The sequence below is a fragment of the Arvicanthis niloticus genome, chromosome 6 (genome assembly GCF_011762505.2).
Source record: "Arvicanthis niloticus isolate mArvNil1 chromosome 6, mArvNil1.pat.X, whole genome shotgun sequence".
Lineage (NCBI taxonomy): Eukaryota > Metazoa > Chordata > Mammalia > Rodentia > Muridae > Arvicanthis > Arvicanthis niloticus.
This window is the reverse complement of record NC_047663.1, coordinates 86,923,994-86,951,205: the sequence shown is the minus strand read 5'-3', so window position 1 is coordinate 86,951,205 and position 27,212 is coordinate 86,923,994. Positions and strand designations below refer to the sequence as shown.

Sequence of the window (27,212 nt, the reverse complement as noted above, 5' to 3'; positions counted from 1 at the left end):
ACCTACCGGCAAAGAAACTTCCCTACTTATCTTCAAGCCTAAAGAAAATGGAGATGAGTTGTTTGGAAGCTGACTGGCAGTTCCAGTGTTTGTCACATAGTGTGAGAAGGGAGAAAGCCCTTCACATCGCTGGTGGCTGCAGTTTTCTGGGATTTTCTCCAGTCCAGTCTGGGAGAAGTTTTAACAAAGTCGTGGGGGAGAAGAAGCTTCTGCTGAGCCTTTTGTTACAGACTATGTACCTTAGGGCAGTTTTAAAACTGTGCTTTTTTTAAAAACTAGAATTTTTTTTAAGTCTTTGGGTACATTTAATGGAGATCTAACTAATTGATTCAACTAATCAAGCCAGTGTTTTTTCCTCAGCATGGAAATTTGTACTACTTGATTTCTCCTTGGAATGTTGGGTGGGTTTGCTTTGTGGATGAAGCCGGGACCTGTGCATGTCAGGCAAACGTTCTGCCACCCAGCTGTACCAGCCTCTTTTTCCTTGTAGATCTGAGAAACATGGTCTGGCTAAGTTGTCCCTGATGGCTTGGAACTCACCCTGTAGTGCAAGCTGGCTTTAGATCCAATATCTTGTTTCAGCCCCCAACCACCTGGGATTCCAGGCCCTTCCATGGTGCCCAGTGTTGAATAGTGTTTTTAAAGGCCACATCCTCGGTGTCTAGTTTCCTTGTGATGGTAGAGAAAGGGTGTTTAAAACAAGATTGGGATCCTTGTAGGATCCCAACTAGCTACGTGCACCCTGTTACTGAGGCATTTATGTATGGAGAAAGAAGCTGGCTTTGAAGTCTGGTACTTCCTGATGTGAAACAGCAGGCCAGTTGAATAATAATATTTCTCAGTTATGGTTCTTGTCATTGGTAAACTCGAATTTGTATACTTGTCTGGTAGGGATGTTATAATGAATAGAGGGAATTCATACACAGTTTTTAAAAGTTTCAAAGCCTGACTATTGTGGACAGTCATTAAATGGTAACTCTTTGGCCAGAGCACTGGCTTGGTGGGTACAGGTAAAGCCTGATGAATTTGGTCCTCAAACCCATATGGTAGGCAGGAGAGAACCTACTGCAGACTGCCTTCTGACTTCTGCATGTGGGCCGTGGCGCCTTGACACCCATAATCTTTAAAATGGCAACTGCTGTCATTTCTACTCTTGGTAGACTGCTAGGTAAGGTACATAGTGATGTTTCTAATTTAATTGATATTACTTGCAGAAGATCTCAGCAGTACATTAGATTCTGGTGGCAGGTCTGGAATCTTGTACTTTGGGTTGGGTCTGTTGTACTGTGATTAGCGGGGCTTCCTTCCTTAGGTTTTGTATGCCACATAGTCATACCATTTTGCCATAGCAATGTGGTTTAAGCAGAGACAGAAAATTACTCAGAGTATTATAACTATTTTGTTAAAGCCTATGAATCTCTAGTAAGAACTCTTTAATAACATAAGATTCTTACATAACTGACCTGATGGTAAACAGGGGTTAGCCTAGAAGGTAGGGAGGTAAATATACAGTTTGACTGTGTATATGATATGCACCACTCACCTTGTGGTCTAAGCTGGCTTCAGACCCAGCGATTTTGTCTCAGCCTTCCAAGAACCTGGGCTTACAGGCCCTTCCATTGGGGCCTAGTGTACAAAGGAGCCATGTGGCTGTGCTACAGTTACGCATATGTGAAGAGCCTACAGTGCTGCGTGGGCCAAGCAGACAGCCCTGTAGTATCCTCTGAAGGCCAGTGCACCGCACACACTCGTAGAGTACTGCCTTTCAAGTGAGCAGGCTGAGTCTGCCCTCCTTTTCCCTAGACAAGTGGCAATCTGAAGATACTTTGATGGTCACATTGCCATGCTACACAACAGACAGAAGTCTGGGATACCCTTTGTTTCCTATAATGCTCACAACAGCTGCCATAACAAGACATTTTCTGTCCCTACATATCAGTAGTGCCCAGGCCAATCTCCCAAGAGTCCCACTGGCTGCTTCCTAGATGGTATTGTTTGCTGGTGGGTTCAGAAAAAGAGGGTCTAAATTTTTACCCATTTGTGTGGTGTTACTGACAGACAGGAGACAAGAAGTGGTTATAAGCAGGAAGTGAGGAAGGCGTGTGGGTCTTCAAAGAATCCCCCTATCCCAGAAACTCTGGGACTTGAGGGTTTCACCTCTCAGATGGGCTGACCCCATGGTTTCACCTGACAGTTTGGATGTGTATAACTAATCTGGCTCCACCTGAACCTTAGACTTGTGGGTTTTTAAGAAGTAATATAAAAAAATGTGTGCACCCATGTTGTGTATGCACTGTGTGTGAGTGTGCGTGCGTGCGCAAGTGTGTGACACAGACAGTTTTCCCAAGAGAAGTCTCTGGAATCCTATGTGGAAGACTGAGAAAGCACTAAAGAAGTGGCTTCTGCTTGTGACTGTCAAAGCATCCCTTCCCCTTTAGTCAGAGCTGTTTGTCTGAAGTCTAGAGATGTGGAGCTGTTGTTAGCAGAGATTACTACTGAGGGCTGCTCATGTCCACCTAGCTAGAGGGAAGCAGTAGAAACTAACTAGGTCTGACTCAGAGTTCTTCACAGAATGTACAGTAGCCTGGTCCCTTACTGGAACATGTGATAGCTTGGGTGACTGTGTGTGCTCATGTACATAGACAGTGTTTCTCAAACGAACTTAGACCCAGGGTCCTTTTTCTCTCAGTATCTCTCATGCTATGTAGGATTAAATACCATTTAGAAGTGATTTACTGGGAATGTGGTCCAGTGTGCTTTCTAGCAGAATGAGGGCTCACATTGGAGCTGTAGAAATGGGTGGAAATCATGAAACCCAGCCTCATCGTATAGCTTGAATAGTGGTCTCTGTTGTAGCTTTTCTCAAGTATCATAAGAGAAGCTGGGGAATGTGTAGGAGGCAGGTTTAGTCTGGCCCTCAGAGGGTTTCACTGAAGTGTGTACACTTAGCCTCTGTAATTTAGCACGAAGAGAATAGTTGCTATTTCTTCACAAGAGCCTTCCTCTCAGCTGTATAATTAATGTCTTTGCTATTGTGGGACAGGTGAATTGAAAGTTCTCACAGTGATGATGCTGTTACTGGTGTAGTCTGCAGGACTCTGGACATTCTTGCTTCTTTCTTGAGTAAAAAACATGACAATGCTTAGGTCAGAACCACTCTTCCTAACTGCCATACTCAGGCAGTAAGGAACAAAGATACTGTCCAGATTGCAGAAGGTTTAAGCATAGACTATAATACCGGCCTTATGAGTGACAAGGACTCTGGCTCTCTTGCACTTGACTTCCCATTCTCTCCATGCTCTGTGCTTTCCTTGTGTGGCCTGCTTCTGTCTCCTTGCTATTCTTTTTCTTTCTTTCTTTTTTTAAAAATTTTTTATTGATTCTTTATAAATTTCACACCATGCACTGCCAATCCCACTCATCTCCCTGTCCCTTCATACCCACCCTTTGCCCTTGTAACCTCCATCCAAAAGAAAATTAAAAACCCAAACCCAAACCAAACAAACAAAACACCCACGAGTCATGGAAGCTGCAGTGTGTCACACAGTGTAGCCTTTTGTGCATACATTGTTGCTTGGAAATGTGCATTGCAGTAAGTCACTGCTCTGGTTTAAGGCCTCTGCCTTCTGCTATACCATCAACACTGGAACCTCACTGGCACTCCTCTCAGATAACCTGTTGTTGCCCTGTGTCATGGAGATCCTACAGCTTTGGAGCTGCAGGACCAGCCCCTTCCCGTGCTCCAGCAGATCATAGATGCAGTAGATCTATGTTCACTTCTCCTCCATCTTTCCGCTTCAGGATTGTCCACTGTTGCCCCTGGGTTTGAACACTAGGACATACTGCTTGCCTCCCACACCCCCTTTCTCCTATACTCTGTCATTGATCTTGACATTCTGTGACTTTTAAGATTATTGAGGAAGAATTTCCTTGTACAGCCATTCTGCTCTGCCCAGGTCACTGAAGTTGTAAACATGTGCAAAGGAAACCTTGGAAAGTAGTGTCCTCAAAGAGGGGAAGGAGAGTATCTTTGACCAGAGATTCAGCACCAGGCACAGCACTGGTGATCTTACCACACCCCGTGGCTCTCTGATGAGTGATTTCATTTGCCTAAGGTCACACAGCAGTGACTCATACTCAGGGCTGACTCCTAGCAGCTGTTGGGGATCCACTGTTCTGTGGGGAAGTACTTTGGGTTAAGTCCACACATTTTAGGACCCAAGGATAAAGGAAAAGTAGGGGGCAGTTTGAGAAAGTTTATCCTTGAAGATGTAAACAGAGGTTCCCTTGGACCTTCCAAAAATACTGCAGGACAGATGTAGGAGTTGAAGTTTTGTGTTCCAATCTTAAGAGTTCTAGGTTTGGGATGGAACCTTAGAGCACCCTGACCACACGCGAGCTGTCTGTCACTCCTTTCTGAGCACAACTCACCTACTTCCCCTTCTCATTAAGGTTTCACTTAGCTGTTCGTAGAAGCTTCAAAAGGGAAAACCCAGTCATGTATAATCTCCAGTTAATGGGCATCTGTTGAGCCACTAGGTCACCAAAGGGATGATTACACAGTACTTCTTTGTGTAGTAAACACAGAAATGGAAAGAAAACATGTTCCAAAGGCAAGCCAGATTGTTAGTGACTAACAGCATCCTCTTCTTGAGGGAGAGATGACAAGGCCGTTCCCCAGCTGTGGAAGGAGGGGGAAGGAGGAGGGCCTTTGGAGGCCTTGTCACTTTTAATTGCTGGTGGGTGGGATGCATTACTGAGCAGCAGGCATTCTAGGAGACATTGTGTGCAGCCATTGGGAACTTGTGAGTCTCCGAGCTTTCTGCCACAAGCGGTAGAACAGCAGTGGTGCTGAAGGCTACCCTACGAGTTAGCGGCTCCTCAGTCAAGTGACAACTCTGCTTACTATTGATTTATGAAAGCTGAGTATAGTTTTCTGACCCAGCATGGCATGTGTGAGCAACAAGGCAGAGTTCTTGGGTTTACATCCTTACATACACTCTAGTTTGGGATCTCAAAGTTTGTGTCTTGTAGTCATTTAGGTTTTGCAGAACTTGGCATAATTCAAATAACCTGTTTTTCCCCCTTTAGAACACTTCAGTTATGGAAGATCAAAATGAAGATGAGTCCCCAAAGAAAAGTGCTCTTTGGCAGGTAGGCATGATAAGCTAGCAGATGACTGTAGATAAAGCTCTGCCTTCCCTGTGTCCTCACTGAGAGCAGAGTCCACCTGTTTTGGGTAGGGTTGCCAGATTCAGAAACCACCCTGCTTGCCCACCATTTTCTCTGGGAAGTATCCTTACTGCTAGTAAAGATGTTGGGAGTTTTCTGGAAGATTCCAAAAGGGCACTATCCTAAAATACCTACTCTGTGACCTAAGATAGAAGATCATGTAGAAATCCTTCATCCCAGGGATGGTGGAGGCTTTTGGCTTAGAGCCAAGTGCAGACCTTATGCCAGTCCTGCAGCAAGTGCAGACAGCTGCTTTTCTCCATTTGCACCCTATTCCTCCTACCCTGCTCTTCCTAAGGGGTGCTGTCCCCTTTCACCTCAGTCTCCTTTTCCTGGCTCTCTTCCTTTTCTGTCCACCCTCCCAGGCTTTGCCAGGCTTTGTGATGGAGGTCTGGGGAACACACAGACCTTCATGGTTTAGTGTTTTCATTAAGCGTGCTGGTGAGCAGTTTTCTCTTCTGAGGACACGCGTAAAGGCACAGCATACATAGAATAAAGGGAAAAAGTGACCTGGACTCATTTGAAAACTATAAAGTAGGTTAGTTAGCTAGAATACTGTGCGCCCAACAAGCGTAAGACGATATGGACCAAGGTCAAATAATGGCAGTAGGGCTGCGGGGTTTGTCTGGGCCACCGGGGGCTGGGATAGCAGCTGGAAATGTGCTCCTAAGCACACATGTGCCTGTTTGTCTTTTTGAACATCATGTGTAAAAGGAACATACTTGGCCTTCCACATCCCTCTCCATCCTGTCTTCACTGTGACCCTTTAGCCTGCAGTGACTCCCACCTGCTTAGCATCCAGGCTCGTCCATCTGTCCATCTCCTTGTTGGTTACTCAGTGGGAAACTAGATGGTGAATGAAATAATAACCTTTTGCCTGTCAAAGTAAGAAAGTGGGTGTTAAAATACTGTGGTCTAGGAAGCAGTGCACAGATGCAGGCTATTGCCATCATTCTGTTTAACCTGTTGTGAAAGCAGCCATTCTGGAAAATTGTCAGCAGATGTTGAATGAAGGAGGAATGAGCACATGTAGTCTGCAAGGCTCCACAGTTGGTCTTTCAGTGTGCAGCATGATTTTGTCCTGGTGATTGTGCTCATAACACCATAAAACCCTGCATTTCGCCTTTGGTCTTTCCCATAATTTTCAAAGCTGCCAGTAGTTAATCCAGCCTTACTGTATTTAAAGCTGGGCTGTAATGGCCACACTGCAGTCTTCTCTGCAGAAAGATGGGTTGTGATATTACCAATTGCTTGTAATTAGGCAGTTTCTTCTATTTTCCGTTTACAGCATTGTGATGCTGTTCTGCTTAAAAGAACATTGACATCTCCTTTTATCTTTATCCTTTTATATTTGATATTTTATATAAGATATCCTTTTATATTTGCTGATGATATTTATCACAGCAAAGAATTTTTACTTTTGTCTCATGTTCTATGAGGCAAGTAGATGGGAGTCTGAACAAACGGGACTCTTAGAATGCCTGTTCAATGCTGCCCTCTGGTGGTAACAGATGCCAATTGAATTATCCCTCACTGGGAATTGGGGGTGGCATGGAGAATTGGAAATAGATGGGTAATGTAAATTAAGTGAAAGATGAGTGCTTTCTGAGCCTGCCTGGAAGTGTACACATAAAAGCACACTTGAGATATGAAACTAAAAAGATTTTTGTCAAGGAAGGTCAGAGGTTTCCTTTGAAGTTTACAGAGGTTCTGTCTTTTTTTTTTTTTTTCCTTGAGTTTAGTCTAGTTTAATATGAGAACATACTATTAATGAGAGTTCTTCATTGTACGTAAGATGTTGGGAACAAGTCTCTAACGGAATTAATGGACATTTGTAATTCACCTCTTTAGGTCTTACCTTCTGTTAGGATATGCAAGTAGGCCATCAAAGGGCAGATGGCTTGCCAAGGGCACACCAAAACACTGATGTAGCCAGGTGGTGGTGACACACACCTTTAATTCCAACACTCAGGAGGCAGAGGCAGGTGGATCTCTGACCACCATGGTCTACAGAGTGAGCTCCAGGACGGTCAGGGCCACTCAAGAGTCACCCTGTTTCAAAAACCAAACCAAACCAAACCAAACCAAACCAAAGACCTGATGTTGTTTTTAAATAGCATTATAGTGGTTGTGGCTTTGAGTCTAGGGATACAGACTGTTACTGTTTTGGTGATGGAGAGGGTATGTACGGTTGCACGGATGTGTCTGGACATTGTCTTCTATTGTTCTCAGCCTTATTACCTTGAGATAGGGTGATAGGGTCTCTTGCATTTTTAGCTCTTTTGGCCAATCAACTAGCCCCTGAACTCTTGTTGTCTGCTTGTTTACACACTCCCATGCTAGGGTTACAACATGTGTAACCATGCCTGGGTGTTTTTGATTTTGTTTTTGGTTTTTTCAGGGAGGGTTTTTGTTTGTTTGGTTTTTTTTTTTTTTTTTTTAGAGAGGATTTCTCTGTGTAATGGTCCTGGCTGTCCTGGAACTCTGTTTGTAGACCAGGCTGGCCTCAAACTCAAAGAGATCCACCTGTCTATGCCTCCCGAGTGCTAGAATTAAAGGCATGCACCACTATGTCTGGCCCATGTCTAGATTTTTATGTGGGTTCTGGGGATTTGAACTCTGGTCCTCATGCTTACAGATCCAGTACTCTTACCTGCTGCGCATCTTCCCAGCGTTTAGATTGTTGGGTGCTGGCATCTAAGAAGTAGTATCTGTGGCTTTTTCTTTTCTCTTTTTCTAGGGAAGGGGTGCTGCAACTGAACCCTTCCCAGGATTATACCTAGAGTCCTGTGGTTTCAATTAAAATGTTTAATTAATAAATGTGCACACATTTTATAGTGCAAGTATGGAGGCCACAGGACAAGTATGGAGGCCACAGAGTCAGAGATCTCTTTGCACTTGTGGGTTCCTAGAGTCCAACTTAGGCTAAGCTGTGTCATCAGGTTAGATGATGCTGCTGTGCAGGGAAAGGTCGATGGAACTGATGGATGAGAAAGGACCATGCTGGTCATATAAAACCGTCCAGATGAATACCTTTCCAGGATTTGGGATTATTTTCTAAGAAATAGGGCAAAAAGAAGGGGGTGGAAAACCTAAGCTGTTTGGCCAGCATTTATTAGCCATCAGAACTAATGTGGAAGGGTCAAAACTATTAGGAGAAAATGAAGCTTTATAGATTGACTTACTTTTAGGCCCCTCTTCTATTAAGATAGATGGGGGTTCTCAGTGTGATCCCCTGAAATGCAGTCTGGTCTAGCAGACTCAGCAGCACTTGGGAACTTAAAATACAGATTCTGAGACTGTCATCCAGACAGACAGAATCACAGTCTGTGTTAACTCAGCTACTCCAATGCATGCTCAGCTGTGAGAACCACTAGTGTTGTTGTATATTAGTCCAGCCCTGCTCTGGCTGTGATCACTCACGGTGCCTATGGTCAGCTGTATCTAAACATGCTAAATGAAAAACTTCACAAGTGTAGATTGGGAGGACAGACAGACGTACATATTATAGCATTTTTAAGTATTCTATTATTGTCAATAATTTTTGCTATGCATAATTTATAAGTTCTGCTTTATCATTCGTGTGTGTGTGTGTGTGTGTGTGTGTGTGTGTATGTATGTATGTATGTATAGGCAGAAACATGTAGTGTTTGGGTCCATGGTTTCAGGCATCTATCTGAGGTCTTAGAAAATCTTGAGAATATAAGAGAAACATTAACTTTTAATTTTGAGGAAGTGGAGACAGACTACTCCTAGCCGACTAGATGCTGGCTTATCAAGTTGGGCAGTTAGTGCCTCTAAGATGATCATCTCCAAATGAGTTATCTAATGGTGGAGTGGTGGTGCAGTACACAATGGGGAGTGGTAAGCTAAGACACCAGTCAGCTTTAGAAACAACTGCAACTTCAGTAATTACTGTGGTAGTTAATTTGAGGCTATGAGCCCTCAGTACATTTTATTTGTGTAATAAATGAATGAACAAAGAACTTAATTTGGCTTAGGTTAAAATTGGTATTTTAAGAATAAATCCATAGGACGAAAGGTTTTTCTAATGAAATTGATTAAATACCTTTCTAGCTAACTATTGTTTCTTTGTTTTTCCAAAACAGATAAGTAATGGAACGTCATCTGTGATTGTCTCCAGAAAGAGGCCATCAGAGGGGAACTACCAGAAAGAGAAGGACTTGTGCATTAAGTACTTTGACCAGTGGTCTGAGTCAGATCAGGTGGAATTTGTGGAGCACCTTATCTCACGGATGTGTCATTACCAGCATGGACATATTAACTCTTACCTGAAGCCCATGTTGCAGCGGGACTTTATCACCGCTTTACCAGGTAGGTAGCTGTATCTCTCCTCACAGTTACTGGGCAGGCAAGGTGACTGGTCCCTAAACCTGGCAGCGCTGAGTGGGGTCTGTGAAGGTAATGGCAGAATGAGCGAGTACACTGTGAGCTGTTGTTTCTGGACAGCCACTGGATTTGTAGTTAGACTTTAATCCTTCCTCAAGTGCCATATAGTAAAATGCAGTAGATGAATTTCTAGGAAACGCAGGCCACTCCTGCGATTGATCTTGCTGTGTGCTAGTCAGTACTAGCTGCTTTTCTGTTTTTAAAGATAACACTATTTCATTTTATCTAGACAATCTGTACTTAACATGTAATTTTAAAAATGTATGAGCTAGGCATGGCAACTCATGCCTGTTCTCCCAAAACTCATTAGGCTAAAATGGGATTATTTTGAGGCCAACCAGGGAGAGACATACAAAATATGCACACACACACACACACACACACACACACACACACACACACACGTCTGCTTTACAGTAAGTCTGAATCTTAGCAAGCCTCAAAGAGTTGAGATTGTTCCCTTGTCTGAAGTGATACTTAGGCAATGGCCAAGAAGCTGAGGAAACTGGTAGTGTGTCTTTGTTAGTGTTTTTCTTTTTCTTCTTTTGTTTCAATTTACCTATTTTATGTGTATGAGTATTGTCTGTATGATGTAGATCTTTGTGCCATGTGGTTTTCTTGTGCCCATGGAGGATGCAAGAGTGTAGGATACTCTGGAACTGAAGTTAGAGGTGACTATGAGCCACACCACTGTGTGGCTGCTGGGACCCAGCCTGGTCCCTTTCTCCAGCCTGTTAACATTTGTTGACACCTGCTTCTCTGTCTGCTCCTTAGTGAAGTCCCACCATCCTCTCTCATGCATGTGCACTTATGGGTACAGTTTTCTGGTTAAGTTTTATTTGTATTTATGACAGTTTTAGTCCTGAGCAAATCCTTAAAAAAAAAAAAAAAAAAAAGACACAAAGGTGACTTTTTATATGTCCCTCTGATCTCAATTTTGATCAAAGGGTTATCAAGGTCACCAAGAACAATTTAGAGATTGCCAAGGACTTGTTCAAAAGTGTTTTCAAGTCTGACCGAGAACTCTGACATTTATATACAGATGAGAAGATGGGAATATTTAAAATCATGTTTCCCCCCTCCCCCAAAAAGGCACAGAGACCTCTTGTGTCCCCCTGTGCCCGCGCCTCCCAACACACAGCATCTGTGCTGTCCTCGTCCTGCTGCATTTGTGGTCTTTGGTGAACCTACTGATGTACTATCATACCTTAAACCTGTATTAGACATTTTAATTCCCTGTTGGGGTACATCGTGGTGGGGCTGGTGACATGCAAACTTGCACCCATCGCTCACACGGAAGGTATTTACTTCACTGTACTTTGGGTTTTAACCACTTAAGACTTTTTTCTCTCACTTTGAAGTGTTTCATTTTCAGTTTGGTTGGTAAGATGTTGAGCTCTGACTTCTGAGGAGAATGCTGGTTCTCCTTAGACAGTCAGTGCAGCGCTTACTGCCATCATGCCAGCACAGGTGGGAACCTCCCAAGATGGGGCAGCCCTGCCTCAGCAGCAGCAGGTTTTCAGCTGTTGGCACTTTTTCATCTTACAGCTGACAGTCCTCCATTGAGGGAAGTCAGAGCTGAAGCAGAAACCACGAAGACCGCTGCCTACTGGCCTGTTCTCCGGGCATGCTCAGTTTGCTTTCTTTCATAACTCTAGCCTTTGTCAAGTTGATAAAAACCTAATGAGGACAGTGACTCAGTTCACTTGTAGTTATGGAGGATGAGAAGAGGACCTTTCACTGTGAGAGAGAAAGGTATAGGGGAATGGATTCTTGTGCATACCTCCTCTGTGCGCTGCTGGAACTTCAGAGCCCTGGCATTGTGCTGCACCAGGAAAGGTCAGGAAAGTCTTTCAAGTTGCTGATTGTACTGTTCCTCGTCAGTGGCTACTAAGGAATGAGGTGGAGCCTCCATTCTCTCAAGCAAATCTATTTATTGTTTGTTTCTCTTGTTTTGGTTTTATTTTCTTATTTGCTTTCCAAATGGTTTAGATGTGGGCAGTTGCCGCGTATGTTTACAGAATAGCCACAAGGTGGCACTGTTGAAGTTCCCTTGATAGTTTCCAGCAGCCTCTTCTGGGGTGTGCACAGCCTTGGAGAAGAGGCAGAACAGATGAACATGTGTTATGTATATAAATATGGTTAGTATAATTGCATACAATTCAGTTTTCATTACAGCAAATTTTAAGGCATTGTCCATATCTCTGTTAACGTGGAATTTTGTGGTATTGAATGTTATATGAAATGAATGGACTGTTGGCTAGGACATGGAAATATTTCTGTTAAAATGCTATTTGTTTTAACAGGATTTGATCTGAACATATATACATATGTCAGTATATTTCATACACGAGAATCTAATAGCCAGGGACAAGCTGGCCCAGCTGATTGTGTTTGTGGCTAGTAGACTTGGATTAAACCTGGCGTTAGTTCTTCTCAGACCTATGTTGGTAGAGCATTATGGGGAGGAGAAGTCTCTATGCACTTTCGTAGGTTTAGTACGATGTAGAATACTTAGCCAGTCTGCTAGTTCAGTGTCCAGTCATTCAGTAAGTATCTGGAGTTTGGCCTTCTACTCTTAAGATTGATAATCATTTTAAACTTTTGCTTGTGAAAAGCATAAGTTCTAAAAAACTGTCTATAGTCTTGGCTTTTAAAAAGTGCTTACTGTGAGCATCGTACCTGTCAGTATAGGAAAAGTGGAAAATGTTTGTGGTCTCTGGCTCCTTTTGGTTCAGTGGAAAAAGTGATAATTATGATACGCTTTTCTAAAAATCATGGTAAATGTTTAGTCTGCAATGTCAATTTCTGCAGGCTAAGTTTGTGGTTTGTAAGAACTGTTGTTAAAGGGAAAATTTATACCATTTAAAATAGAGGCAGATTGTACTTCAAAAAAGATGATAAGTCTTGCTGATCAGTTTGGTGAGGTATCTGTACAATTAAAACGTTGAAATGCTTAGCTCCCTGCCCATGGTTTATTCATTTTCTAGCCCCCAAGTAAGGACAGAAGCCCATCACAGACTATAAATACGATAGAGCAGACCAAAGGTCATAGTGATGGGCAGGAATGAGCCGAGACTTCAGGTTGGGTACAGGGCCAGAGACCCCGCATCACGAGTGGAAAGTGTGGGCACTGGAACTAGATAGCCCCAAGGCTTCAGTCCCAGACTCCACACACAGTTGCCCATCCTCCTCTTCTTTTTTTTTCCTTAAATCTTTTTTTTTTTTTTCCTTTCTCTCTCCGAGACAGGGTTTCTCTGTGTAGCCCTGGCTGTCCTGGAACTCACTCTGTAGACCAGGCTGGCCTTGAACTCAGAAATCCGCCTGTCTCTGCCTCCCAAGTGCTGGGATTAAAGGCGTGCACCACCACTGCCCGGCTTGCCCATCCTCTTCTATGTAGGCACAGTGTGGGGGAGGATTAAAGACTGTGTGTCTGAAGTGTGCCTACCACCTAGTGGGTGTGACTCGGAAGCATTTTCACTTGGTCATTTGGTTTTCTGGATGGTGTAATGGGAAGCCTTGGGTTTGTGACCTATGCTTATTTTCACTTCCTTTATCCCTTAGACTCACACAGAACCAGCAAAGGCTTTGGGCACTGGTTGTAGGTGGTTGTTTTATTTTAAAAAGGTTTTTAACTTAAGATTTTATAACCACAGCTGTGACTCGTGAAGCAAGGAGCAGCAGAGGTGGGGGTTGAGGCTCTCTACAGCTGCTCTTCGAAGGTCTCTGAACTACCGGAAGTTACTGTATGATCTTAGCAGCTGTGTTAAGCTGGCCTCACCAAGGCAATTGAGCTGACATCACACATTTGAGGTTCATTTTGATATGGTAGTTTTTACACATTGAACTTTGAAATCAGTGCCTTTTAATTGTTTAAGTTTATTGCTGACATTTTTCTGAATTCTCATGAGGTGCCTGCAGTTAGCACCAGCAGCACTGTCAGAAATGTGTGTGCACTATCCAGCTGTATTCTGCTGAGGCAATGATGTGCAGAAATGTGTGTGCACTATCCGGCTGTATTCTGCTGAGGCAGTGATGTGTCCTCGTGTTGCCTTAGGAGGAGGAGGGGCTGCTCCATCAGCATGGTAGAGTAATAAGAGCCAGACACACTGCTGAGGAAAATACTTAGTGTAACACCTCAAGCCCTTCAGCCCTGGCTAAAGATCGCCTTGCGTTCATTTGTTCCATAACCTTTTTTTGTCTCAGTGGACTTGAAACCAGAAAGTTGCAAGATTCATATGGCTCTTGAGTATGGCTACTGAAGCATCTTGTATTCAGTGGATCAAGGTGCCCAAAATAGAACATTTGATTATTCTCAAAACGTTTTGGGAATATGACGCTCATGCTAATAGAGTGGAAGTTAGCTGGTTTTGCTAGCAGAGATGGGCATTGTTTTCTTTGCAGATGAAAACTTGGATAGCTTCTTCACCATTCATATCAGCTAAGGAGATTGAAGGGGAGGGGAGAAAATTAAGGGCATTTATTGAATACCTATTATGTATCTGGCCCTTTAAATATCTTACTAGCTTTCCTAGTGGACTTGCGAGGTTCCTTCCCTGTAAAATGTGGATATTTAGAACACTTACCTTGGAGAGTTACTTTGTGGTTTATATGAGATAACTTCTTTCAGCACTTAATATTGTTCCTATGTTATGGACTAATGATATCAAAAAAAAAGGATAATGGCTTTGCTTATGGCCACTCACATAGCAGTTGACTGAAGCAAAATGTAAGCCAGGTTCTCTGGTTTGACAGCCATTGCATTTCCATAAGACTAAATCATGCTGCCTCCTGTAAGGACAACGGGAGTTTAAAGTAGTGACCGAAGGAAACAAGTCTCACCTTAGGTGTCACTAGGGCATTGTTTAAATGAGCTCATGGCACTGGAAAGAGGAAATACTTAAGAGATTTGCTTATGCAAAAATTTATTAGTGGCTTAGTTGTGTGAACAATCAGTGAGGAGGAAAGATCCAAGACCACTAGGGTGCCCTTGCTATACACCAGTAGAACCCCATTTGTCAGAATTAGGTGGCATTTCTAAGAAGTGGATTCCTAGGTTGTCACCTCCAGAGGCTGGTTGAGTAGGAAGTGTGAGGGATCTGTTCTGTTGCTGTGCTTTTGAAAGTCAGTGACCCTAGTTGATTCCCATCCAGTCTATGGCTTTAGTATCCCATGGCTGCAGGCTCTGGCTTGTCAGTAGAGTGGAAGTTTGGATGCTGTTCTCCTGGTTCTTCACAGGTCATGGGAACCCTGCGACAGAGACATGGAAAGGCAGCTGTCTTTCTAATGCATGTTTGCCTTGCTGTTTGTTTCATCTTTCTAAGAATAGAGGATTTGAAAGGGGAATTGGATGGATCACGTTGATAACCAATTAGGAGGATCCAGTTAGTGGGGAAGTCATGGGAGTCATGTAAAGTCACTGTTAATATCCTGTGGGAGGAAGTCCAGTGAGCCCCCAGCTTTAGAGAAATCTAAGAACTGAGAATGTTACCCTGTGGCTAGAGAAATGTGATTAAGCATGGTTTTAATGTGATTATAGTTGGGATAAGTATAGACTTGGCTTATGACAGCTGAGAGATTCTGTAATTTGAATCCATAGTTATAGCTGTGGTGTGGAGAGAGAGGCCAACCTGTGTGACTACACATAGAAGAGGTAGGAGGGGGCACATGAACATGTCGCTCACCCAAGGTGTCTGGATTTTGGAGAATGGTATCAAGAACACAGAGTTGGACGTTATGTCAGATTGTTCAGATAAGAAGAGTTGAAGACAAAGTATCCAGCCATCTGGAGGGGAGTCTACAAGGAATGTAGGGATAATGTCCGGGAAGCAGATGGCAGGCTGGTCTGTTTCCACTCGGGTTTTACCTGTTCTTTTCTGTCTCTTAAACAATAAGGGAAAGAAAAAGTGTGGCTCAGGAAGAGCCTGGGAGTGATGTTCAGAACTGGGAAGTTCTGGAAAGTGACTTAGTGCTGGTGCAGCTGGGCTCATAGTCCTGCCTGATGGTGTCCAGAGGAGACTGTTGGACAAGTCTCCAGGTTTTAAGAACTGGGGAGGTATTTGTTGGATGCAGCTGCAACATTGGATATTACTCTTCAGCTCATCTTAATTTAAAAAGTTAATTAGCACCTGAAAGAATTAGGAAGGGTGGATAATCTTCAAAAGGTGAATGCAAGCTATGAAAGATCTCTTGGATGAGGGTTTTAGAGCTGGCAGTTAATCTATTTATGTGTGTTTTGTAATTTTTCTCCAATGAGCATGGATTGTATATGTTAAGAAGGGACCCAAAGCAACTGGTGCCAACTTGCAAATGAAAGGTTGCAAAGCTAGTAAGTACCAGTAAGAAGGAGAGCGAGTGAAGTGAGCCAGATTGAATTGGCTCTTCATCTGGGTGCTCTTACCAGAATAAAAATCAGAAGAATGATCTAAAGATGGCAGTGTCTTCATGGGAGCTTCTCCAGATGTTCCTGTTGACTGAAGTGACAGATTTGAACTGAACTATTTTAGATATACAGAGCTGGTAGCTGAGTTTCGGGACCTGGAGTATTATCAGATTCATCAGGAATAGCCTGCAGGGGAGAGCTGCTGTCCTTGGTTCTGACCCATTTCCCATGCTTGTACTCAGCTGTGGGTAAAGATAGTCTGCTCCTTATGTAGGTCTGCTGAGGAATACCCCTTTCTGGGTTCTAAAAACCGGAATCTTGGAGAATGCAGTGGCTAGGTCACATGGAAAATTTGAAGCTGAATTATAGGTGGGATAAGCATAAAGTGCTTCTGATCCTATCCCACTGGTGGTCAAATACAGAGTTAAAGGGAATTGTTTTAATAGCAACTGGGGAGAAGGACATAGATTTTATCTTAACTTGCAACCATCTCAGGAGTCTGCTGTGATGTGGCCATTTGGGGAAGGAATTCAAGTAAACAGGATAGCAGTGGTGCCACATAGCCTCAGGGTGGAGCCTGGGTCTTAGATCTAGTCTAGGATTGAATTAGTATATGAAAGTCTTGGAAACTGTCATCAGCAGTGTGACCATGTCATTCTGAGACATTAAGGCAATCTCTGTTTGTAAAGCATGCCTGCTGCCTCCCTTTCTCCAACTAAAATGTCAGGCATGGGTGCCCGCCACATGTGGGTGGGGAAGACTTCCTTATGTGTCATTTTGTGTTGACACGACACTCTCACAGCCAGCGGTTCTTGTCCATGCTCTGCAGAGAAGGAAATGGAGGCAGCAGCTGCTGCTAACAGGGTTGTGTCAGTGTTTGGTTTGGGTGTAGAACCAGCAGTGCACAGTCAACTTGGGACATGAAATTTGAGCATTCTGCAGCTATAGAAGACACACCTACAAGTTCAAGAAGGAATGCACTAGCCGGTGACCGTGGTGCTCATGGTGATCTTCATGGCAAAGCTCAGGCAGAGCTGCTGCTGAAAGAGTGAATTTCTTTGCAAGGCCCTTGCAGTTTTCTCTTGCATATATCTGGGGTGTGTGTGTGTGTATGTGTGTGTATGTGTGTGTATGTGTGTACCACAACACTCTTGACTTGTATGGAGGTGAGAGGACAACTTTGGGAGTTGGTCATCTCCTTCCACTGGGTTCCTCAGGTCCATAGATTGACCAGGCTCTTCCCGTAAGTCCTGAAGTGAGTAAATATGTGGCTGTTGCTTTTGAGGGTTCTTACCCATCTGCTCAGAACAGAAAATAGTTCTCTGTCAGAGGGAGATGAGAAGATTGATATGAACACTTTTATTTTTTAAGAATTACCTATTTATACTAGCACACTGTCGCTGTCTTCAGACACACTAGAAGAGGGCATCAGATCCCATTATAGATGGTCGTGAGCTATCATGTAGTTGCTGGGAATTAAACTCAGGACCTCTGGAAGGGTAGTCAGTGCTCTTAACCGCTGAGCCATCTCTCCAGCCCAATGTGAACAGTTTTAATTATTTTTTTGTTTTGTTTTGTTTTGTTTTTTGAGACAGGGTTTCTCTGTGTAGCTCTGGCTGTCCTGGAACCCACTCTGTAGACCAGGCTGGCCTCAAACTCAGAAATCCGCCTGCCTCTGCCTCCCAAGTGCTGGGATTAAAGGCGTGGGCCACCACCACCCGGCTTAATTCTCTACATGCCTTAAAAATGTGTCAGTCTTACCTTTTGACCCCCGTGGCTATCAAGAGTTGATGGTGGAGTGTGGTTTATTGCTCATGTTCATGAATATGTTTCCATCCTGGCTTCATTACAGAGCACAGTCCAAGAGCTTTCCCTCTTGTGCCTTGGCTGTAACTTTGGAGAACCATTGGCCCGTAAAGTTTGGCAGAAGAATGGGGAGGGAGTTCTGAAAATTCCAAAGACAGAGCTGTCCCAGGGCAGCTCTCATGGCAAGAACAGCTGCTGCGGGCTGCACCTGTTCATGCCCCTTTCCATGCACTGCACCTTCGTGTTGTTCCTGCTCAAGGGTTACTTAGTTTTTACTTTAAAGAAGGGCTGGTCTGTGCACTGCCCTACCCATTCCTTTCATTGCTTTTTTGTTTTGTAGAGCAAGGCTTAGATCACATAGCAGAGAACATTCTTTCCTACCTGGATGCCAGGTCTCTGTGTGCAGCAGAGCTGGTGTGTAAAGAATGGCAGCGAGTGATCTCAGAGGGGATGCTTTGGAAGAAGCTAATTGAGAGGATGGTGCGGACCGACCCTCTCTGGAAAGGACTCTCAGAGAGAAGAGGCTGGTAAGTATGGAGGCCTTGTGTGTACTGTCAGCTTGATTACTCAAGGCAAATATTTGTGACTATGTCAGTCTATTTAAACAAGGAAGAAAAATGATAGGTTAAAGCTGTTAGAATTCCCCTCTGTCGTGGGTTTGTTATTATAAAGTCTTTAATACCTCAAATGGCTGATACAGTCATCTTAAAGCTTTACATTTATGCTTTTGCCCATCACAAAAAGGTAAGGAAAAAAATGTGAAGTTGGAGCTGGAGAGATCCCTTGGTGGTTAAGAACATTGGCTGTTCATTTAGAGGACCCCAGTTCAATTCCCAGCACCTACCTGGTAGCTTACAACTTTCTGGCACTCCAGTTCCAGAGGATCTGATGCCCTCTTCTGCCCTCCATGGGCACCAGGCATACATGTGGTACACAGACATATTCACAAGTAAAACCCTCATACATAAAACAAATTTTTAAAGGAAAATATGAGAATCTAGTAATGTTACTTTTGTATTTTAATTGGCTAGGGATCGAATCAACTGCTCTGTCACTGAGCTATTCCAGCAGCCCGAGTTCTGTCATTTCTGTGTTTATTATTGCTCATGGGGAAGAATAGAAACACACACAGCACAGGGGTTTCTAGGGAAGCCTGTGAGCTTAAATGCAATTTGATGTCCTGTACATTGTCAGCGATCTGGTTCAGTCAGCATAGAGAAAGTTACAGACAGGCACAAGGCTGGGAAGCTGGAGGGTGAGGCTGTATGTTCACGATGGGAGGAAGTCTAATGTGCGGTAAGACGTTTCACAAGCTTCATTAGCACTTACTATTCATGTGGGCGCAGTGTAACAGCACACAACTCGAGGAAGGCACAGTCCTAGGGAGCAAGGGCTGAGAGCAGCTAATGGGCATGAGGAATTCTGAAAAGGGAGAGCAAGCTAATTGTTCTAATTCTAACTCTAGCATGGAGTTTTCATTTTTTCGTAGTAGATAGGAGACCATAAAAATATATTTGATAGTAAAAATGTAAAATCCAGTGTGAAGGTTCACAGCTTCAGAATGCCTCGTGTAATTTTTAAGAGGTTCATTAAAATGTACAGACTTTGCGACTGGTTCATTTCAGTGTGTCCTGTTTTTTATTTGCAAGTTTTTACTAATAAAGTTAATGGGGGGGGGGAGCTCTAAAATGAAAGCTTAATTATTTGTGGGACAGTACTCAGAAAACAAAAGACCAGCGTCGTGCCAGAACTAGATTGTCTCTACCATGGAAACTGCAGTTTGTTAGAAACCCTCCTTTTGAACTGTTAACACTCAGTGCAAGGAACAGACACGAAACACGGGTTGTCCTTATAAGCATGCTTACGTAAAATCCCTTCTTTTATGTATAGAAATGTAACATCTGTTTGTTTTCATTTGCCAGGGATCAGTACCTGTTTAAAAACAGACCTACAGATGGCCCTCCCAACTCATTTTATAGATCATTATACCCAAAGATTATCCAGGACATAGAGGTAACTGTTTACTTAATTGTCTGACACCCTTGGGGGCTTGTTCTCAACTTTTTATATTCTCAAAGTCCTTTTGTTCTAAACTCATGGAACTAACATTTTTTAAAAGTTGAGTTTTGGAAATAGATGTCACAGTGTGTAATCTGTAACTGTTTTCAGAGCTGATCACGCCTTTTTATAGAAATACAGCTTTTCTAAAACACGAAATGCTTCTGTAAGGCTGCCAGTTAATTAAAACGTTAATCCAAGATAAACTATATTCTAATTTGATAAATTTTCCACAATCCAAGGCCCAGTTTTTTAGGTAAACATACTTTTATATTTTTGAGCCATCTCCGTGGAAGGCATGTGTGTAGTCTCCTCTTAAGTCATGCATAGCTTTTCATAAAAATGTCTCAAGTTATTCTAAGCCATTATGAAGTGGGCTTTGTGAAGCAGGTTATACTTTGGGTCTGTTGTGAAGTTGAGTAGAACTTCAGTGACCAGCAGAGCTCTGTGCTTTTGCTGAGAGATGTTAGCCACATTCGACATCGTCGGTGTGCTCTTATCCACTTTTATTATTAAGCTCTTTCCCTTAAACCAGGATAGACACGCCCAGGTACTTCTTCATTAACTCTTTCACATATGTTCTTGTCTGTTCTTGCTTTTTCCACTGTTTCCTCTTTGGCAGAAAAGTTGAGCTTTCACTGGCCAGTGCAGTATCTCCCATAAAGTTACAGCCAGTTTCCAAACTGTGAAGTAATCCTCTTCCCCAGGTGATGAACATAAAAGTTATTGTGCCAAAACTCGTTAATGGAGAAACATGTGCCTTTGTGGAGTTCATCCCCTGCCCCTTCTTAGGCAGATGTGAACTAATGGATCCATCCCATTAATGGTTCATCTGTGTGTGACTGGATATCATTATTTAAAAGAGGAAACTCTTTTCTTGACTGAGTGCTCTCTAAAACAACTTAAATACTAACCTTTTAGGGAGGGATCAATAATTTTAAACCACTGCCACATAAAGTTTAAGAATTAATTGACTTATTGTTCAAAACTTGGTCCTGCAGTGCTTAGTGGGTGACATAGAGCAGACTGTCATTACAGGTTAGGGTTTGTGCATTCCAGGAGGGAAGGGGCTGCTCTAGGTCAGTGCACCAAGACATTGTGTATGCACATCTTGGAAATGTCCTTCTGTTCTTTGGCAGGGGTAACTGTTGAGAGACTCTCCTACTTTCCATGAGTGGTTTCAAGAAAGCATTCCTTCTAAGGGGATGTTGTTTAAAGCCGTCCATTAATAAACAGGAACTCGGGAGAACCTTTATCTGATTGAGGTTTGGTGATGTAGATTATTTTATTTAGTTGTCATGACTACCATTATAATTGACAGTATGACAGCACTTACCATAACCATTTCCTCAGGCTGAAAAAATACTTTAGAGCTAGCAAAGGAGGCAGATGTGACTGGAAATGGAGCCATGGGGAAACGCTGTTTGACACAAAACCTCTGCATCACGGTGGTCTTCCCAGTGGTTCTTAAAGTGTGGTTTGGGAAAACCACTGCCTGGCCACAGAGTCTCCTCCAAATATTTGTGGCTAAATTTCTTAGTACAAGGGATGATGCTTATACTTCAGTGTACTCCCTAATAGTAATAGTGACAGAAACGGTGTACCACTAATAGGATACTTACTTGTACCAGATACTTTGTTTAGTAGTTTATAGCATACCTTCTCATTCGATAGTCTAGACACCCTGAAAAGTAGGTCAAGTCCACAGTGAAAATCTAAGAAACATGGGCTGACAAGGTAAACGGTTACCCTGGATCACAGCGAGTGTCACAGCCTTTAGTCAGCCACATACTCTCACAGACACAGTATTGAGTGGTGCAGTCCACAGCCATCCACATACTCTAACAAATGCAGTTACTGAGTGGAGAGCCCATGACCAGTCACATACTCTCTGGCTTTTCATACAAGACCTTTGAGTATAGATCAGTGGCACCACTTCTGAACAGAGCTCCACCCTCTGTTTTAGGAGTGTGCTGTCTTCTGTCAGGGCAGGCATAAATGTGGAAGTTCTTCTCTCTGTGATCCATGTCTGTGAGGCACACAGATGAGTTGTCTATAATGACTACTTTAAAAAGTATCACCTGCAGGGCACAGTGATTGTCACCCCTATAGTCTACCATGAATTGTGAGGGATTTACACAGATAATTGCAATGATTTTACAAGGTCTGTATCAAGCCATATTGTATTGTATCATATCACAAAGGGAAACTGAGACTAAAAGAAGTTTTAGAATGTGCTACATAGAAGAGGTGGGCTTTTAGCTGAGGTCTGTCTAGCCTTGGGCTTTCAGTTAGTTGTTTGCTATTTCCAAAGTAGAAAGTTCAGGAAGTGAAGGAGAAAAGCATGTTGTATTCCTATAGACTTGTCTTCCTCTGAATATGTGGAAACTCAGCACCTTAATTCTGACTGTTCAGATGAGATTCCTTGGTCTTGTTTTAGTTCTGTTAGGGAAAAGGTAGCATTGAAAGGCTCTTAAGCACACTGCCCAAAGATAAAGGAACAGCAGCATGTCCAGGTCTCCCCAGCCTGTGCACAGCTCTCTCTCTCTCTTTCCCTGAGACATCACAGATCGGCTCTTTCCTGATCGCACTCTTGTTACCCTCTGCTCTGCCTGACAGCTTGCTGACTCCTGAAGTACATCATTCTTAGCTTGGGCTGTCATGAGCAGAGAGGAAGAGGTTCCTCTCCCAACTTTGTTTGCCTTCCACATCAAGCCACCAGAAGTTGGCTGTATTTTAAGGAAAAATTGACAACCTGGTTTTGTGTGGCTAGCCCCTGCTGTTCAGAAAATGGGGAAGTGAGAATTGGAGTCTGTGGAGAATAGTTCACATTCTTCACTTTCTGCAAAGGTTTCTCTCTCCTGGGTGTTCTTGCCACACAGAAGGTTTTCAGGCCTCTAAATTGAAAAGGAACTCCTGGCAAACCTGAGGTGTGTCCCACCCAGAGGTAGTCACTCTCTCTCGATATCTAGAGTCCATGGCAGTGCTGTTTTCAAGGCAGCTCACTGTCCACTCACCACAGGGACTTGATTAACTGTAACTGCCTGACTCCCCAGGCTCTGTTCACCCACACTCCCAAATGCCTCTGCAGATGGAAGGCTGTTGCTCTTAGAAGCAAACTAATGTCCTGATGTAGGATTTTTCTTTTCTGCCATTCCAGAGTAGTGACTATATATTTACCAGGTAAGTGGCTTTGAAGCACTTTCCTTGGAGCTGGCCATGGGGAAAATGATGGTGTGTTGTATCACACCTTTTAATAAACCACATTTCATTCAGGGAAAGTAGAAAGCTTTTTTTGTGGTTTGCAAACTTGATACTAACATTGTCCCAACTAGAAAATGCTGAAACTTGCCCACCCACTCAGTTATGTTTAGGCTTCTAAAAATAATGTTATTCCTCTATACTCAGACATCTGTTTTCACTCTATTGCCAATTTAAATGCCGCTGTATACTCTGTATATCATGGCTACTTTCCCAGTGTTTTGAGATTTTGCGCAGGGTAAGGCGATTTTACAAGTTGTCTACCACGTGGAATCCTCCTCTACAGTAGCTGAACCACCTTATGGCTCATGGTATGCAGGTATTAGAGAGGGCACCTGTGTGGGATGGCCCTCGCTGCCGCTGCACCAGAGTAACAGCTGGGTTTCATGTGAAGGCTGAGCACCTTGATGGTCCTTCTATGAAGTGCAGGCTACCAACAATAAATAGCAGCCAGGCCGATATAATTCCTATAATGTAATTCCTATAATATAATTCCTATAATTTGGGGAGAGCCCTCCCCTTTTAATTACAGCTCACTGTTTTTGTTAGTGTACCCAATAGGTGGTGATGAGCTCGTGTTTTGTCTTACACAGTCCCTCTGATAGTTGAGGGAGCAGGCCTACTGACCTGCTTCAGAGAGGTGGAAGCTGCTGCTCAGCCGCACCACTGGCCGAGGCTTCGTGCCAGGCCTGAGGGCTGCTTCTGTGAGAACCTGGGTTAGAAGAACTGGAGTGAGAGCTGCAGTGGTCAGACATGGTGGTAGTGGTCTTGGTAGGCATAGTCGTCAGCAGGAGCTGCCTGTGTGTGGAGGTGGCCTGGAGAACCAGAGACAGGCAGGCTCAGGAGTACCCTTGGTGGCTGCATGGCTATCTTGACACTTCCTGTTGGTTCTAGTGAGCTTGGATTCAAGAACCTAAAGATTTAAAAACTTGCCCTAAGTCGGGGCTTTCCAGTCTGACTCACCAAGAGTCTTCTGAACTTTTCCTTAAAATATAAAAATATCTTAGAAAGTTAGGAACCTTGTGAACATGGAGAAGCTCAGCCATACCCTGGTTTCCTTCTGACTGGAAGGCAAGTGGGCTATCTGGTGACACTCATATGAAGAAGCCCTGTCCTCTCACAGCTGGCTGAGGCTCAGGAGTAAATGAGACAGTTTAGCTTTAATATTGACTCTTCTGTGCCCAGGTGTATCAAGAACTGATTTGGCCACCACAGAAGATGAAGACCATGTGGTGCCATCTTGGTTTGTCCTCAGTGTGTTAGGTGCAGTTAAAGATTATGGCCAGCTTACTGTTCTAGAAGATACCTTGACGATTAGTAGGAAGTATGTAAGAAATCCTCTCAGTTCCTCTATTTGAATGAAGAACATTTTTTTTTTTCCCTTCCAGCTCCCATGTGATGTAAATGTGCTTTCTCTGTTCTTCGGTACACAAAGTAAAGCCTACTTTAGATTCACACTACTATAAAACCCAAAGATACCTATATGATTTAAAAATGCCTGGTGTACAAGGCATGCTATATATTCAATGCTTTGTGTTCAAATGGAATTATACACTTTCTATTAATTCTTGTTCTTCCCAGTGGATGACACCTGAAAGTATATCTGGCTAGGAATAGACTCCTTTCTAGTATCTCTGGCTTCCTAAGTCAGCATTTCCATGGAGTGTTTAGCTTGCTAAGATGGCCCAGTCATTATCCAAAAACCCACTATTTCTCTAGATGTTTCTAAACAATGGGCTTGTTTAAATGGGTTATTATGCTCTGGATCCCTTTAAAAAGTTGCCATAGAGACAAATTGAAACCTATCATGAGAGATGGTTATACAGTGGGGTGAGTTAGTTTTCCTGGTTTTGACATTTGTCAGCCACTGGAGACACTGCCCGGCCTAGGAAGTCCTGATGGTAGCAGATGCACAGAAGAGCTTGTCTATACCGCTTTTGTCTCTAAGAGTCGGACGTGTGCCATCCCGCTTGTTGACTGTTCACTGTCCTGCTTGTTCAGTGCTGGCTCTCTGAGGACCCAGATGTTCCCAGGGCCTGTGCTGAGCACAGAGGTCACAAATGACAGACACTTGCTCTTTAAATATACATGTATTGATATAATAATTAATAGCTCCAACTCTGTTTCTTTCCCTATGATAATGTGAACGGTGGCACTTGCCTCAACATTAGGTGATGAGTTGGCTAGAAATACAGCTGGTCCTCTATAGCCGTGTTTCCACAGACTCAGCAACCACAGTGGAAACGAATTAGAAACATTGCATTTGTACTGAACATGGACCAGATTTTTTTTTCTCTCCTTTGGTTGTGATTCCTTAAATATTTTAGCATCACAGCTATTTATATAATATTTATATTAAGCCAGGCATGGTAGCACACACCTTTAACCCCAGCACCTGGGTGGCAGAGGCAGGTGAATCTTATGAGTTCTGAGGCCAGCCTGGTCTACAGAGTGAGTTCCAGGACAGCCCAGGCAACCCAGAAAGAACAACAACAACAAAACCCACAGAAACTCCCCAATGTTTGTATCATATTTACTGTTAAAGCTCATCTAGAAATGATTTAATGTATATATGAGGATATGCATAGGTATATGGAAAATACTATACCATTTAATTAAGTGAGGCAGGAAAATGGAAAGTTTAAGCCAGCCTTGGCTACATAGTGAGGAGTTTAAAGCCAGCCTTGGTTACATAGTGAGGAGTACCTTAATAAAAAAGCAAATCACAAAACAAAGTAATTATGCTGTTTTACATAATTATGTTATTTTACAAAATCTACACTATAGATTTTGGTATCTGTGCTGGATTGTAGGATTCTTTCCTCTGAATGCCTAGAGACAACCGTGTATAAAGCACAGGACAGTGTTAGGGAGCTTTCGGAGAATGTTAGCATTTTAGAGAGTTCAAAAGAATGCAGACCTCAGAGCAAAGGACTCTTGGCTTATTGGGTGCCAGAGGACCAGTGATTGGTCCTCTATTGTGAGTACAGGCTGGGTTTACATTCTTAAGACAGCAGGCACTTCAAGCCTTAGCTACTCCAAGAACCTCTTTCCACCTGGACTCAGAAGTTGTAGACAGTGGCTCCTGTTGTCTACTGGTTTCAACGGCTAAGAGTCCAGACCAGCTAGTCTTAGTAGAGACTTACGACTTTTAATCTTGGATAGTCCCTCCTAGCTGAGGCTGGGCCTTCTGGTGGACACACTCTACTTCCTTATTGAACTGGACCGTGGTCTCAGGCCAGAGAGCTTTTGGTGGCTTTCAGGTCCTGTAGCCAGAGTTTGTTTCATTTGTTTGACACAGACAGTACCTGGGATTGTTACTGTATGTTTGTGTTCTGTGTTCTCTGCCTAAGAGCTAGGACTATCCTTTGGACTGATGAATGTATTCCTAGCTGATCAGAACTGGGTGTAACTTCTAGCTCATCAGTTACTGCTTTTGTAGCCTTAAGCAGGTTAAACTGTTTGCTTATTTATAAAAGGAAAACAATGAGAAACAAGATTATTGACTTAGTCTTTAACCAAGTAAATTTAATTCAGAGGCTAGGTGTCCCTCAGTGTACCATGAGATTATATCTGATAAATTCATGGTAAGTTGAAGATAGTGTAGGTTGAAATGTGGATAACGTACTTAGCCTGCTGCTCAGCCTACTTGAGAAACACACTGTGGAGTCCAGGTGTGTTCCTCCTATGCTCTATTGCCAGGTCATGGCTTGCTGCTGTCATCCAATTGGCTAGCTAGGGAAAGGATCAAAATTCAAAATACAGTTTCTGTTGAATATGTATTACTTTTTTTGCATTTTAAGGCCAAGAGAAAAAAAGTTAAGCCTAACCATTAAAAGTGAGGAGGGGGAGGGAGAGAATGTGTGCTCCCGCAGGTGTGTAGGAAGGATCTCGATCTGCTTCCCAGGCAGGCCTTGAACTTAACATCTTGTGCCTCAGTTTCTAGGGATTTCAAATACTTGCCCTCACAATTGGCTTTATGCCTCCTTGGAATGCAGTATGCATCCTGTTGATCTTTTACGTACTTAATGATACTGGGAATGTGCTGACAGCTCATTAAACA

The 27,212-nt window shown here is 43.2% G+C and overlaps 1 protein-coding gene across 8 annotated transcripts in view; it reads left to right on the top strand.

The window, feature by feature from the left end:
• Fbxw11 (F-box and WD repeat domain containing 11) overlaps positions 1-27,212 on the top strand; it is a 98,077-nt gene that overhangs the window by 55,533 nt on the left and 15,332 nt on the right. For 4 of the 8 annotated variants that reach the window (XM_034504866.2, XM_034504865.2, XM_034504863.2 and 1 more), the window contains 4 exons: positions 5,092-5,154; positions 9,342-9,567; positions 18,171-18,357; positions 19,753-19,843. In XM_034504866.2, the coding sequence (XP_034360757.1) occupies positions 5,104-5,154; positions 9,342-9,567; positions 18,171-18,357; positions 19,753-19,843 (555 nt within the window). In that variant the 5' untranslated portion in view covers positions 5,092-5,103. The remainder of the gene's footprint in view (positions 1-5,091; positions 5,155-9,341; positions 9,568-18,170; positions 18,358-19,752; positions 19,844-27,212) is intronic. The other 4 variants (XM_034504868.2, XM_034504864.2, XM_034504867.2 and 1 more) reach the window with 1 other exon arrangement.